This window comes from Diceros bicornis, chromosome 14, assembly GCF_020826845.1.
Source record: "Diceros bicornis minor isolate mBicDic1 chromosome 14, mDicBic1.mat.cur, whole genome shotgun sequence".
Classification (NCBI taxonomy): Eukaryota; Metazoa; Chordata; class Mammalia; order Perissodactyla; family Rhinocerotidae; genus Diceros; species Diceros bicornis.
Window position 1 is genome coordinate 53,041,688 of NC_080753.1, and position 15,264 is coordinate 53,056,951.

Here is a 15,264-nt window from a genome sequence, read left to right on the forward strand (position 1 = left end):
CTTCTTTTCTAGGAGATCACTCTTCAGCAGATAATGTCTCAGATTGCTAATGTGAAGAAAGATATGATTATTTTGGAGAAGAGTGAATTTTCAGCCCTCAGAGCAGAAAATGAGGTGAAACTAAAGAGCCACTCATGCTATATAAAACACTTTATATTAAGACATTGAGGTGTAATATACATACACAAAAGTGCACGGGCATACATCTCCATGAATATCACAGAACACACACTACTAATCAGATCAACAGGTAGCACATCACCAGCACCCTAGACGTCCTGCTGATGCCCCCTTCTAGTCACTTCCCACAGAGGAAACCACTGTCTTGACTTATATCGCCATTGACTAGTTCTGCCTATTCTAGAACTTTGTCGGATGGAATCATAGTGTGTCGTTCATTGGTAGATCATTCTTTTTCATTTATCTGTAGTGTTACATGAATATGCCACATTATTCTACTGTGGTGTATATTAGAATTGTTACCAGTTTTTGGTTATTATGAATGAGTGCTGCTGTAAAATATCCCTCAGTTACTTAAAGTGTGGCATATGGGATCACAAATAAGTGCTATCTTTGCATCTTGCTTTTATTTTCAGTCCTATTTAAAGTTCCATCAAGGGAGTTCATTTATTCCCTGTTGATCTTAGTGTTATAAGAAACCTTCTAGCAGAAGATTCCTCCTTTTCCTAGGAAACAGTCGAGTTTAAAACTCAAAGTTGTCCCTGAAGTGTGCTATTTGAGGGCAGAATTAGTTAAAAGAAAAATTGAAGGAGGTTTTAAAGAAGGCCCTTGAAGACAAATATGCATGTTAGATACAATTGTACCATCCTGTGTGACAAATAATCATTTCTGTTACTGAGACTGTTCAGTTAATGTTGTGTTCTGAATGTAGCCAAGTGCGTGTTAAATGGAGAAAGAATTTGTGCATAAATACATGTTCTAATATTTGTTTATTACCAAGGTTTATGTTTCTCTTCTAACCTTCTAAACATATCCTCGACTTGTTTCTTTTTAATGTGTTTTTAGAAAATAAAGCTTGAATTGCATCGGTTAAAACAACAAATAACGGTAAGAACTTCATTCCTGTTTGCTTGCTTGTTTGTAATTACGTCAGCTTAGTAATAATGTCAGAAATACTATATATGTTCTTAAACACTTAATTCTGTGTTAAATATTTGTGTAATATATCTCAAAAATATACATTGGAAGATTTAGCTAAGAACACAGCCAATGAATAAATTGCTGATGTTTGTAACCAAATTCTTTAAGAAAATTGTGTTCTGAAAGGAATTAGTCATTTTTAAATAAAAAGTCTTTTAAAGTAGCCTCATGGAACCCTTAGATTCTCTTAGAAGAGACTGGCTTTAGAGATTTACATGTGATTTTAGAATGCTTACCATGCCAGCTGTTTGATTTTTTTAAGTGGAAAGGACGTTGATATTAAAAAAGAAAAAGTTTTGATGAGTGTCAGAAAGAAGGCTTTATTTAAACCAGAATTTAGTATTTTACTTCTTTGAGTCCGTCTCTGCTTTCCAAAGTTGTCCAAGGAACAGCTTTACTCATAATTTCCACAAGGAGATATATTGGGAGTCTTGAGGTTAAAAGCAACAATAACTGACTCTTAACCATAAAAGGGGATTATTTGTATGTATGACTGGGAAGTCCCAAGACAGGGCTGACTGCAGACGGGGCTTGACCAGAGTCTCCCAACGTCATTAAGTCTTAGCCCCACTTCTCTGTGAGCCCCTGGCCCTGCCCCTCCCCTGGGATGGCCCCCTTAGGGCGGAGGCTGTGCAGGAAGCAGTCCCAGGCTTTACATGCTCAGAGGGTTTGGATTTCTCACTTTGAATTTTTCTTTCTTTGTTGTTTGCCCTCCTACTAGGATGAAGTGATCAAAGTCCGAACAGATACCAAATTAGACTTCAATCTAGAAAAGAGCAGAGTAAAAGAATTGGTATGTTCCTTTATTAAAAATGGAATATGAATTAATTTCCTTGCAGGATGGAATTTTTGGTCAAGTGTAAGTTTGTATACAGTTCACAAGTACTGTTAAATATTTTTGTTAGACAGTTTTTTCCTTAATTATATTTTGGATTAGGGTTTAAATTTGATGCTTTCAAAAGTAACATTAAAATGAAAATGTTGGTCAAAGCAAGTTTGAATCTTTTTTTGTCTGTTTCAGAGACTAAATTATATGTCACTTAGACATTAATAAAGAAATTAAACTCGGGCCGGCCCCGTGGCTTAGCGGTTAAGTGCATGCACTCAGCTACTTGCGGCCCGGGTTCGGATCCCGGGCGCGCACCGACACACCGCTTCTCCGGCCATGCTGAGTCCGCGTCCCACATACAGAAACTAGAAGGATGTGCAACTATGACATACAACTATCTACTGGGGCTTTGGGGAAAAAAAAAAGGAGGAGGATTGGCAATAGATGTTAACTCAGAGCTGGTCTTCCTCAGCAAAAAGAGGAGGATTAGCATGGATGTTAGCTCAGGGCTGATCTTCCTCACAAAAAAAAATAAAAATAAAAAAAGAAATTAAACTCAATCTTGATGTACTTAATACTGACATAAACCTCCACAGGTCCTGATTTTACGAAAGTTAAGTTGATTATGTGACTTGAATAATGTTAAATTATTAATATAGATAATATTCTACACTGAAATTCAAGGTTAAAAAATATTTTCATGTAGTCTCTTTTTTTAATAGAGAAATCTTAATGACTTTATTGTTTTGAAATGCAAATTGTAAATGATTCTTTAAGTTATGTTAAATTGAAATTTTCAGTTAGGAAAAGTAGTGCTGTACATTTGTTACCAGAAAGATATCACAGAATGTAGGTTGTAAATAATTAAGCTGAAGGATGTATATATCTGTACAACAACTTGTGGGATGATGCACAGGACCTAAGAAAACTGGAAATACAGCTCTGTTACCCTTGCTTTTTCAAAGAAAATGCATATAAATACAACTTTTGTCTCAGAGCTTTCATAGTAATGCTTCTTTTTTATTGTTTTTTAAATTTTATTGAGATATAATTGACATATAACATTATATGAGTTTCAGGTGTACAACATAATGATTCAGTATTTGTATATATTGCAAAATGATCACCACGATAAATCTAGTTAACATCCATCACCACTGAGTTAATTTTTTTTTCTTGTGATGAGAACTTTTAAGGTCTACTCTGATAGCAACTTTCAGATGTACAATACAGTATTATTAACTGTGGTCCCCATGACTTTTTTATTTTATAACTAGAGGTTTATATCTTTGAACCTGCTTCACCCATTTCGCCCACCCGCTACCCTCCCCACCTCTGGCCACCACTCCGGTCTGTTCTCTGTATCTATGAGTTTTTTTTGTTTGTTTTTTAGATTCCACAAATAAGCGAGATCATATGATATTTGTCTTTCTCTGTCTGACTTATTTCGCTTAGCGTAATGCCCTCAAGATCCATCCATGTTATTGCAAATGGCAAGATTTCCTTCTTTATGGTAGAATAATATTCCATTGTGTGTGTGTGTATATATATATATATATATATATATATATATATATACATACACACACACACACACACACACACACCACATTTTCTTTATCTATTCATCCATCGGTGGACACTTAGATTGCTTCCGTGTCTTGGCTATTGTAAATAATGCTGCAATGAACATGGAATACAGTAAGTTGTATGTTTTAATAAAGATATGTGTTGGTTGCCTCTAGTGATTTTTAACCCATCTATCTTCTTGTTCAGGCTTTATTTGAATTTGATAACATTGGTTAGATACCTTTTCTATTCTTAGCGTAATGAGAAAAGGGCATATAAAGCATTTTTCACTAACGCAGAACTGGATCCACATGCAGAAGCTGAGTACTCACAGTTGTTCATTGTCTTCCTGTTTTTCACATTTGCTTTTAACCAAAATGTGTTATGGTGATACATGAAGCTAACACTGAAACTCAAGCAAAGGACTTAACTGTATTTTGGAACGGCCGCTGGATTTCAGGAGTTAAGTTAAGCTTCGCTATACGAAATAATTAGTATGGCCAAGTTACCTGTATTTTTTCTCTTAAAACACTTTTCAACCATGAGGATTAACTCATCTGGTATCACTGAAATATTTAATGATCACTAGCATATGACTAGTATCTAGAAGAGGAGAAACTCTTTTGGTTACCTGTGTCCTTATGGGTTGTGTACTTAGCAAAAATTTTGAATTTACTTGATTTGGGAAGATGCCTGTAGCTAACCAAGCTGGGAAGAGATGTATCTGGGAGACTGGGAAAGGGATTTGAACATGGATTAAAGCCAGTGAATTTATGTGATTTACTAACCTAACTGAGAAGTTGTTCTTAGTAGTCCTAAATTTAGATTACTCTGAAGTACAGGACAGTAGTATATTACTGTGCAGCTAGCTTGTATTTAATATGCACTGATGAAGATGAGTTATTTGACCCTCTCATTACCTTATTTAATAAAGTTATAATATTGTTTCAATTAAATTAACTGTGGTGATATTTACAGTGAGTTTCAAACACAGTATGGCCTAAAAACTGCTTTGGGGTGCAGGGAGGTGGAGCCACATAGATGTTATTTTAAAAATCATGGCAATGTCGAGATTTAGGCTTTTCTCTTGTGGCTGAGTCAGCGTTGACTTAGTGAAGACAGGAGTTGACAGGTGTGCAGAAAATCCAGTTCCACCCTGCCCTCTAGTGGTGATCTAACGCATAGCTCTTTCCTCCTCTGAATCCCTGACATTTAAAAGACAGAGACGAGCGTTTGGTCCTGTGAGTAGTCCTTAGTTTGGGGTTTGGGGATTTTCTTCTTTTTTTTACTTCTAAGCAATGCTGTTTTTATATTCTATCCCTCTGATAATCCCAGGGGAACATTTTACAGCTGGAAAGTTTCTAGATACCTCAAAAGCATTAATTTTTTCCCCTATAACAATGTTAATTTAGTGAAGAATTTTTAATTTTTCACTTAAATTATGGATTTGCATTTTCTCAATTAAATCCTAATGCCCACTGCTAAGGAGATATGTCTGATTTTGGTCTCAAGGTCAAAAAAATTGCAATTGCCCTAAATCTTTGCATAGACATTAATAGGCAAAATCAAGATACCATTTTAATTCTTGGTAGAACTATTCGATTCCTTTAGTAACACTGGATTGTGACTACGCCCAAGTGGAGTTTTTTATTATATTGAGGTCATAATAGTTTATAACATTGTGAAATTTCAGGTGTACATTATTATTTGTCAGTCACCATATATATGTGCCCCTTTACCCTTTATGCCCAGCCCGCCAACTCCCTTCCCTAATCACTAATCTGTTTTGTTTGTCCATGTGTTTGTTTATCTTCCACATAATAAGTGAGATCATATGGTGTTTGTCTTTTCTGTCTGGCTTATTTCACTTAACATAATACCGTCAAGGTCTATCCATGTTGTTGCAAATGGGACAGTTTTGTCTTTTTTGATGGCTGAGTAGTATTCCGGTGTGTGTGTGTGTGTGTGTGTGTGTGTGTGTGTGTGTGTATATATATACCACATTTTCCATCTTCTTTATCCATTCATCAGTTGATGGGTACTTGGGTTGCTTCTATGTCTTGGCTATTGTGAATAATGCTGCAGTGAACATAGGGGTGCATAAGTCTCTTTAAATTGTTGGTTTCAAGTTCTTAGGATAAATACCTAGTAATGGGATAGGTGAGTCATATGGTATTTCTATTTTTAATTTTTTGAGAAATCTCTTTACTGTTTTCCATAGTGGCTGCACCAGTTTGCATTCCCACCAGCAGTATATGACGGTTCCCTTTTCTCCACATCCTCTCCAACATTTCTTGTTTTTTGTCTTGGTAACTGTAGCCATTCTAATGGATCTAAGGTGATATCTCATTGTAAGTTTGATTTGCATTTCCCTAATGATTAGTGATATTGAATATCTTTTCATGTGCCTGTTGTCCATCTGTATATCTTTGAAAAAATGTCTCTGTTCATATCCTCTGCCTTTTTTTTTTTTTTTTTTTGGTGAGGAAGATTAGACCTGAGCTAACATCCGATGCCAATCCTCCTCTTTTTTGCTGAGGAAGATTGGCCCTGGCCTAACATCTGTGCCCATCTTGTTCTACTTTATATGTGGGATGCCTGCCACGGCATGGCTTGATAAACGGTGCGTAGGTCCACACCCAGGATCTGAACCTGCGAACCCTGGGCTACTGAAATGGAGCACGTGAACTTACCCACTACGCCACCAGGCCGGCCCCGGATTGTTTATTTTTTTGTTGTTGAGTTGTATGAGTTCTTTATATATTTTTGAGATTAACCCCTGGTCAGATATATGATTTTCAAATATTTTCTCCCAGTTGGTGGGTTGTATTTTCATTTTGTTCATGGTTTCCTTTGCCTTGCAGAAGCTCTTTAGTCTGATGTAGTCCCATTTGTTTATTTTTTCTTTTGTTTCCCTTGCCTGAGTAGACATGGAATTTGAAAAGAGCCTTCTAAGACTGATGTCAAAGAGGGTACTGCCTATATTTTCTTCTAGGAGTTATATGGTTTCATGTCTTACCTTCAAGTCTTTAATCCATTTTGAGTTAATTTTTGTGTGTGGTGTAAGGTAACGATCTGCTTGCATTCTTTTGCATGTGGCTGTCCTTTTTCCCAACACCATTTATCGAAGAGACTTTCCTTTCTCCATTGTATGTTCTTGGCTCCTTTGTCAAAGATTAGCTGTCCGTAGACGTGTGGTTTTAATTATGGGCTTTCAATTCTGTTCCATCGATCTGTGTGTCTGTTTTTGTACCAGTACCATGCTCTTTTGATTACTGTCGCTTTGTAGTATATTTTGAAGTCAAGGATTGTGATGTCTCCAGCTTTGTTCTTTTTTCTCAGGATTGCTTTAGCTATTTGGGGTCTTTTGTTGCCCCATATGAATTTTAGTATTCTTTGTTCTATTTCCATGAAGAATGTCATTGGGATTCTGATTGGGTTTGCATTGAATCTGTAAATTGCTTTAGGTAATATGGACATTTTAACTATGTTTCTTCTTCCAGTCCATGTGCGTGGGATGTCTCTCCATTTCTTTAAGTCATCATTGATTTCTTTCAATAATGTCTTATAGTTTTCATTGTATAGGTCTTTCACCTCCCTGGTTAAATTTATTCCTAGATATTTTATTCTTTTTGTTGCTATTGTAAATGGGATTGTCTTCTTGAGTTCTCTTTTTGTTAGTTCGTTATTAGAGTATAGAAATGCAGCTGATTTTTATAAGTTGATTTTGTACCCTGCAATTTTGCTGTAGTTGTTGATTATTTCTAATAGTTTTCTGATGGGTTTTTTAGGGTTTTCTATGTATAGAATCATGTCATCTACAAACAGCGAGAGTTTCACTTCTTCCTTGCCAGTTCACTTTTTCTTGCCTAATTGCTCTGGCCAAAACCTCCAGTACTATGTTGAATAAGAGTGATGCGAGTGGGCACCCTTGTCTTGTTCCTGTTCTCAGAGGGATGGCTTTCAGTTTTTCCCCATTGAGTATGATGTTGGCTGTGGGTTTGTCATGTGTGGCCTTTATTATGTTGAGGTACTTTCCTTCTATACCCATTTTATTGAGACTTTTTATCATAAATGGATGTTGGATCTTGTCAAATGCTTTTTCTGCATCTATTGAGATGATCATTTGATTTTTATTCCTCATTTTGTTAATGTGATGTATCATGTTGATTGATTTGTGGATGTTGCAACATCCCTGTGTCCCTGGTATAAATCCCACTTGATCGTGGTGTGTGATCCTTTTAATGTATTGCTGTATTCAGTTTGCCAATATTTTGTTGAGGATTTTTGCATCTATGTTCATCAGTGATATTGACCTGTGATTTTCCTTCTTTGTGTTATCCTTGTCTGGCTTTGGGATCAGGGTGATGTTGGCCTCATAGAATGAGTTAGGAAGTGTTCCATCTTCTTCAATTTTTTGGAATAGTTTGAGAAGGATAGGTATTAAATCTTCTTTGAATATTTGGTAGAATTCTCCAGGGAAGCCATCTGGTCCTGGACTTTTATTTTGGGGGAGGTTTTTGACTACTCTTTCAATCTCTTTGCTTGTGATTGGTCTATTCATATTCTCTATTCCTTCTTGATTCAGTTTTGGGAGGTTGTATGAGTCTAGGAATTTGTCCATTTCTCCTAGATTGTCCAATTTGTTGGCATATAGTGTTTCATAGTATTCTCTTATGATCCTTTGTATTTCTGTGGTATCCATTGTAATTTCTCCTCTTTCATTTCTAATTTGATTTATTTGAGCCTTCTCTCTTTTTTTCTTAGTGAGTCTGGCTAAGGATTTGTCTATTTTGTTTATCTTCTCAAAGAACCAGCTCTTAGTTTCATTGGTTTCAATTTCATTTATTTCTGTTCTAATTTTTATTATTTCCCTCCTTCTGCTAACTTTGGGCTTTGTTTGTTCTTCTTTTTCCAGTTCTGCTAGGTGTAGTTTTAGATTACTTATTTGAGATTTTTCTTGTTCGTTAAGGTGGGCCTGTATTGCTATGAATTTCCTTCTTAGGACTGCTTTTGCTGCATCCCGTATGAGTTGGTATGATGTATTTTCATTTTCATTTTTCTCCAGATATTTTTTTGATTTATCCTTTAATTTCTTCATCGATCCATTGGTTGTTCAGGAGCATGTTGTTTAGTCTCCACATATTTGTCACTTTCTAGCTTTTTGCTTGTAGTTGATTCCTAGTTTCATAGCCTTATGGTCGGAAAAGATGCTTGATATGATTTCAGTCTTCTTAAATTTATTGAGGCTTGCCTGGTTTCCCAGCATATGGTCTGCCTTTGAGAACGTTCTGTGTGATCTTGAGAAGAATGTGTTTTCTGCTATTTTTGGATGGAGTGTTCTATATATATCTGTTAAGTCCGTCTAGTCTAGTTTTTCATTTAATTTCACTATCTCCTTGTTGACTTTCTGTCTGGGTGATCTATCCATTCGTGTAAGTGGGTTGTTGAGGTCCCCTACCACTATTGTGTTGCTATTAATTTCCCTTTTAGGTCTGTTAATAGTTGCTTTATGTACTGTGGTGCTCCTGTGTTGGGTGCATATATATTTATAAGTATTATGTCGTCTTGGTGGTGTGTCCCTTTTATCATAATATACTGGCCCCCTTTGTCTCTCATTGACTTTTTTATCTTGAAGTCTACTTTGTGTGATATAAGTATGGCAACACCTGCTTTCTTTTGTTTGCCATTAGCTTGGAATATCGTCTTCCATCCCTTCACTATGAGCCTTTTTCTGTCTTTAGAGCTGAGATGTGTTTCCCAGAGGCACCATATTGTTGGTTCTTGTTTTTTAATCCATCCAGCCACTCTGTGTCTTTTGATTGGAGAATTCAATCTATTTACATTTAGAGTGATTATTGATATATGAGGGCTTAATGCTGCCATTTTATCACTTGTTTTCTGGTTGTTCTGTATTTCCCTTGTTTTTCATCCCATGTATTTCTGACTGCCAGTTCAGTTTGGTGTTTCTCTATGACTGTTTTCTCAGTTTTCTCTTTATTTATCATTTGTGTCTCTGTTCTGATTTTCTGTTTAGTGGTTACGTGAGGTTTGTATAAAAGATCTCGTAGATGAGATAGTCCCTTTTCTGATAGTCTCTTATTTCCTTAGTCTAAGCCAATTCTGTCCCTTTCCTCTTCCCCATCTAAGTTATTGTTGTCACAACTTATTCCATTTGCGTTGTGAGTTTGTGATTAAAATGAAGTGATTATAGTTATTTTTGATGCTTTCTTTCCCTTTATCTTTAATGTTATAATTAAGCTCAGGGCCTTCTTGATGATTTCTTGTAGCAGGGGTCTTGTGTCGATGGACTCACTCAGCTTTTGTTTATCTGGGAAAGTTTTTATTTCTTCATTGTATCTGAAGGATAGTTTCACTGGATAGAGTATTCTTGGCTGAAAGTTTTTGTCTTTCAGTGTTTTGAATATATCATTCCACTGTCTCCTAGCCTGTAAGGTTTCTGCTGAGAAATCCACTGAAAGCCTGATAGGGGTTCCTTTGTAGGTTATTTTCTTCTGCCTTGCTGCCCGTAATATTTTTTCTTTGTCATTGACTTTTGCCATTTTTTCTAATATATGCCTTGGAGAAGGTCTTTTGACATGATGTAATTAGGAGTTCTGTTGGCTTCATTTACATGTAATTCTAGCTCCTTCTCCAGGTTTGGGGAGCTCTCAGCTATTATTTCTTTGAACAAGCTCTCTGTTCCTTTCTTCCACTCTTCTGACTCTGGAATACCTGTAATCCTTATGTTGCATTTCCTAATTGAGTCGGATATTTCTTGGAGAATTTCTTCATTTCTTTTTAGTCTTAGTTCTCTCTCCTCCTCCATCTGAAGCATTTCTTTATTTCTGTCCTCTAAATTACTAATTCTGTCCTCTGTATTATCAGCTCTGTTTTTTAAGGATTCCAGATTTTTTAAAATCTCATTCATTATGTTCTTCCTCTCCAACGTTTTTGATTGTTTCTTTTTTATAATTTCAGTCTCTTTTGTGAAGAATTTTCTCTGCTCATTAATTTTATTCCTGAGTTCATTGAACTGTTTCTGAGTTTTCTTATAACTCATTGAGTTTCTTTATGATAACTATTTTGAATTCTCTGTCATTTAGATTGTAGATTTCTGTGACTTCAGGATTAATTTCTGGACACTTGTCATTTTCCTTCTGGTCTGGGGTGTTAATATACTTCTTCATGCTGTTTGAAAGAGTGGACCTTTGCCAGCACATAGTGGTAGTATCTGGTTGCAGATTCCACCTGCCACCACCTGCCACAGTTTCCTGAGCCCTCCGCCAACCCCTGGCAGTTGTGCCCATCCATTTGAAGTTGTGCCAGTAGGGCTCTCTGCGTCTGGCCGCTGATGCTTCACACATGCAGGCGCAGGTGCTCTGGCAGGGATCCCCTGCCCTGGCTGACGGGCCGAGCTGATGTGCCAGGCAGGATGAGGGAAGAGAGGTGCCTTCTTCCCGCCTGCTGTCTCCTGCTCTGCACGCACTAGCAGTCCGCCTGGGCTGCTTGGCTTGGTGTGGACGCCCCCATGGTGGCTTCGCCACTTTGGTGTGGAGCTTTCCCAGGGGCTGGGAAGCAACTCCAAGAGTGAAAGCGTTCCTGCACAGGGCTGCCTTTTACCCCTTCTACTCTCAGAGTTGCACTCCAGCTGCTGCATGAGGTCCCGCACCCTGGATCGCTGCCACTGGGGAGGGAGAGGAGATCCGCTTACCTCCTTCCACTGCCTCCAGGCTTCCAGCACCACCTTCAGACATAAGGCTGTGTGGATCTCTTAGACGTCTGTTGTGTTGTGTGAATGTCCTCTGTCAGTTAATAAAGGTCCTTTTCGTTGTATCTTAGGGGAGAGAGCCTAGGGGAATAGCTCACTCCACCATGATGCTGACGTAACTTGGGCTTTTTTTTTAATTAAAACCAACATGGGATGGTTTAGTATATTTCTTGTATCTATGTATTTACGTTGTGTTTTATAATCACAAGGCAGTGTCTATGTCACAGAATAATATTCTTTGAAACTATTTTTTTCCCGACTTGATGTCTTTCCTATCTTTTGTCTAAGCCTCACGTAGTGACTGGGTTTGTTTGTAGTTGTTGTGGGAGAGCTCCTAATTTAAATTATTTCCGACTTTTTTCAACCCTCTGAATGCCAAAAAGCATATGACTCAGCATCCCTCTAAATCGGTCCCAGGTAATACCATTATAACAGTGGGAGGGGCCTAGAGACATCACAGTGAAGACATGAAAGAGAAAAACAGCAGAGAGAGGTGAAGGATGACCAAAGGGAATCCAGATGTTGGAGCGATGAGTGAAGATAAATAAGAAACCTCAGAAACAGATCTGAAGGAGAAGGGCAAGTAGGCTGCTTTATCCCAGAGGTGATTTCTGTAGTGTTACATGTTCTTAGAAGTACTGAGACCAGAACGTGTAAGGCACCAGAGGAGGAGGAGGAGAGAGAGAAAGCAATAAATCAGAATCTGACCTATGTTACATGTTTCTTTCAGTATTCATTGAACGAAAGGAAGCTGCTAGAAATGAGGACGGAAATGGTGGCATTGGTAAGAAATGAAACTGACTTTTTTGGTCATTTTATTTGTCTTTGCTTCATCCCATGCATGGTTACTGTTGTTTGTAATGATGTGTTATAGGAAGATATATGCAGGTTTACTGTCACAGGATTTTTTTTAATTGTGGTAAAATACACATAAAAATTACTATCTTAACCATGATTAAGTGTACAGTTCAGTGGTATTAAGTACGTTTACATTAGTATGCACCCATCACCACCATCCACCCACAGAACTCTTTTCATCTTGCAGAACTGAAACTCCACCCATCAAACACTAATTTCCCATTCCGTCCTCCCGCCAGCCCCTGGCTACCACCATTCTACTTTTCTGTCTCTATGAATTTGACTACTCTAGGTACCTCATATAAGCGGAATATACAGTATTTGGCCTTCTGTGACTGGCTTATTTCACTTAGCATAATGTCCTCGAGGTCCATCCATGTTGTAGCATGTATCAGAATTTCCTTCCTTTTTAAGGCCAAATAATATTCCATTGAGTGTGTATACCACATTTTGATTATCCTGTCGATAGACACTTGGGTTGTGTCCACCATGTGGCCATTGTGAATAATGCTGAACGTGAGCATACAAATATCTGTTGGAATCCCTGTTTTCAATTCTTTGGGGTATATACTCAGAAGTGCGGCATCATAGGATTTTTTTGCGCTTAACAAAATCCTTGATTATCTTAATGGAAGTTTGTCTCAGTAATTAAAGAATACTAAGGAATGGAGATTTCTATTATATTTTTAACTTACAGCATGCCTTACTTCTTTTCCCTCCTATATTACCTGGGACCTTTGAAACCTACAAGAGACTTCCATGAGAGAAATCTGGAATACTTCTCTCCTCATCCAGGCATTTATTTCCTTATTCATTACCTGAATTGTTATCCATAGGGAACTACTCACTTGTCCTAGGATGTTTAGTGAATCATTTCCAGTGTTTTTATGCATTAATGAAATATTACAACCCCTTTATAACATCAGCCAAACTCACCACCCTTTGGGGAATTAACTGTGTATCTACTTTAACTGTTATGTTCGGGAAAGAACACAAATAGGCCCTTGGTATAGCCAAGCCTCATAATAGTAAAGCACTTGGTGTTTGAACTATAAAAGAAGAGAGCTTTAAAAAATGTGAACAGAAATAGTGTCAAGGCAAGCTCTGTTGCTTGTAAATTATCTAAGATTCCATTCATTTTTTTAAAGCATTTTTGTGTATCTTTCACTAGGAGGAATTTAGAAGGATGAGACATATTCCTTGCCACTGAGAACAGACTGGCTTTGTAATATTAACCTTACTTGTAGAGCAATCTGTAATTTACAAAAGCTTTTTTACATAGGTTATCACATTTGATTCTCTAAATAGCCTGTATGAAGGCGGAGCCCATGGTATTTTTTTTTTTTTCCTATTTTCAAACAGAAGGAAACAGGCCTACAGATGGTCAAGGCCCTGACCAGTGCCACATAGCATGAGGATAGTAGAGCAAAGACTAAGGTCCAGGTCTCCTCAATTCTACCCCAGGTTTCCCCTTGACTGCACCTTGTTGGGAAGGAACTCTAGGATGGACAGAATAGAGGGGCTGGTATCTGAAGTGGTTTAATGCTGTGAATCTCTTTGTTTTAAAAGCATGCCCAGCAAGACCGGGCCGTCACCCAGACAGACAGGAAGATAGACACTGAGGTCGCTGGCCTGAAAACCATGCTCGAGTCACACAAGCTTGATAATATTAAATATTTAGCAGGTAAGCTGTTTTGTATCTGGGTAGTTAAACCAAGCTGAAAATAAATAAAATTTATAAAATAAGTCAAAGACAGATAGTGTATTTCATTGATTCTAACCCATTTTTTTCCATGTTTTAACATCTCTGAAATTGGAAGGCATCTTACAGTTTCCAGTAGATTGTATTATAATAGACATTTTTTTCTTTCTTACTAGTAAATGAAATGATGTACTTTACAATCGATGGAATCTTAAAATTGATAAGATGCTATCATTGAACTATAGTTATTTGGAATTTTTTTAGTGAAATTCAAGATGGGGAATATTAGAATGAAAGGCTTTTGAGTTGTGATCTTTCTTCTTCAATTGGTGATACTCCTTATAAGGAGTTAATTTGCTTTTGCAATTTTTGATCTGAAAGCGAGAATGAAGATTCATGTACAAAAAAAATTACATAGCCATTTTAAATAAAATTTAACATTTTGGATTAATCAATATTTTAAAGTTACAATAATATTTAGAAGTGAAATTTTGCTCATAAAGTTAAAGGGTGTGTCCCTATATAGTACATATATGTATTCTTAATGACCACAGAATTTTTGTGATTCTAAACTTTTATTGAAAGGTTTTCTTGAATATTGGATACGTTTGTACTTTGAAGATGGTAATTTCAAGGTGTGGGGTATTTTAACGGGCGGGTGTTTCATGGAATATGGCACATCAGTAAGCAATCTTGGCTTTTTTTTTTTTTTCTTGGTGGATGAGCGTCTGTATGTTTTCTTAATAAAAAGATGTTCCCTCAAGTAATAGTTAATAGAACTAATACTCTGCTCAATTATATTTTTCTTACAGGGTCTGTATTTACATGCCTAACAGTAGCTCTGGGATTTTATCGCCTGTGGATATAATAAAGCATCTATTTGAAGAGATCTCTATTGTTTTGCCTGAAGAATTCCAGATTGTTGTGCTTTTTTTTCTCATTTCAAATTTTAACCTTGATTTTGACTTAATGCATATTATTTATTTTATGCAAATTATGGACATATAACCAAAGCAAAGAAGTCAGGAATTTCATAATTGGTCCTTCCATCTTTTCTGTTTAGTTGACTTTATAACGCTGAGTGGTGGTGGACAAAGGACAGAGACCACTCAGCTGGACCAGTGAACCTGATCTAACCTGTGGGGCGTACCAACAGTAAATATTTATATAATTCTCTACACTTTTAAATCTTGTGTCACGTAGAGGATTTTGGGTCTCCATTAAAAGGCACAATGTCTTTACTAAGTGTTGAAGAATCATTGAAAGTAAACTGAGAATACCAAATCCTCTTTACCTAATGACCCAGTCCCTAACATCAGCCAGCCCCTGTGTTAGAGTCCAGTCATGTGCCGACAGACTGCATATATGATGGTG

The 15,264-nt window shown here is 37.0% G+C and overlaps 1 protein-coding gene across 1 annotated transcript in view; it reads left to right on the forward strand.

The window, feature by feature from the left end:
* The window catches only part of MCUR1 (mitochondrial calcium uniporter regulator 1), a 28,967-nt gene extending 14,188 nt beyond the window's left edge, over window positions 1-14,779 (forward strand). The window contains exons 4-9 of the mRNA XM_058555236.1: window positions 13-114; window positions 1,027-1,068; window positions 1,883-1,954; window positions 12,061-12,114; window positions 13,758-13,872; window positions 14,703-14,779. Coding sequence (XP_058411219.1) covers window positions 13-114; window positions 1,027-1,068; window positions 1,883-1,954; window positions 12,061-12,114; window positions 13,758-13,872; window positions 14,703-14,758 — 441 coding nt within the window. The 3' untranslated portion in view covers window positions 14,759-14,779. The remainder of the gene's footprint in view (window positions 1-12; window positions 115-1,026; window positions 1,069-1,882; window positions 1,955-12,060; window positions 12,115-13,757; window positions 13,873-14,702) is intronic.
* Window positions 14,780-15,264: the final 485 nt, after the last annotated feature.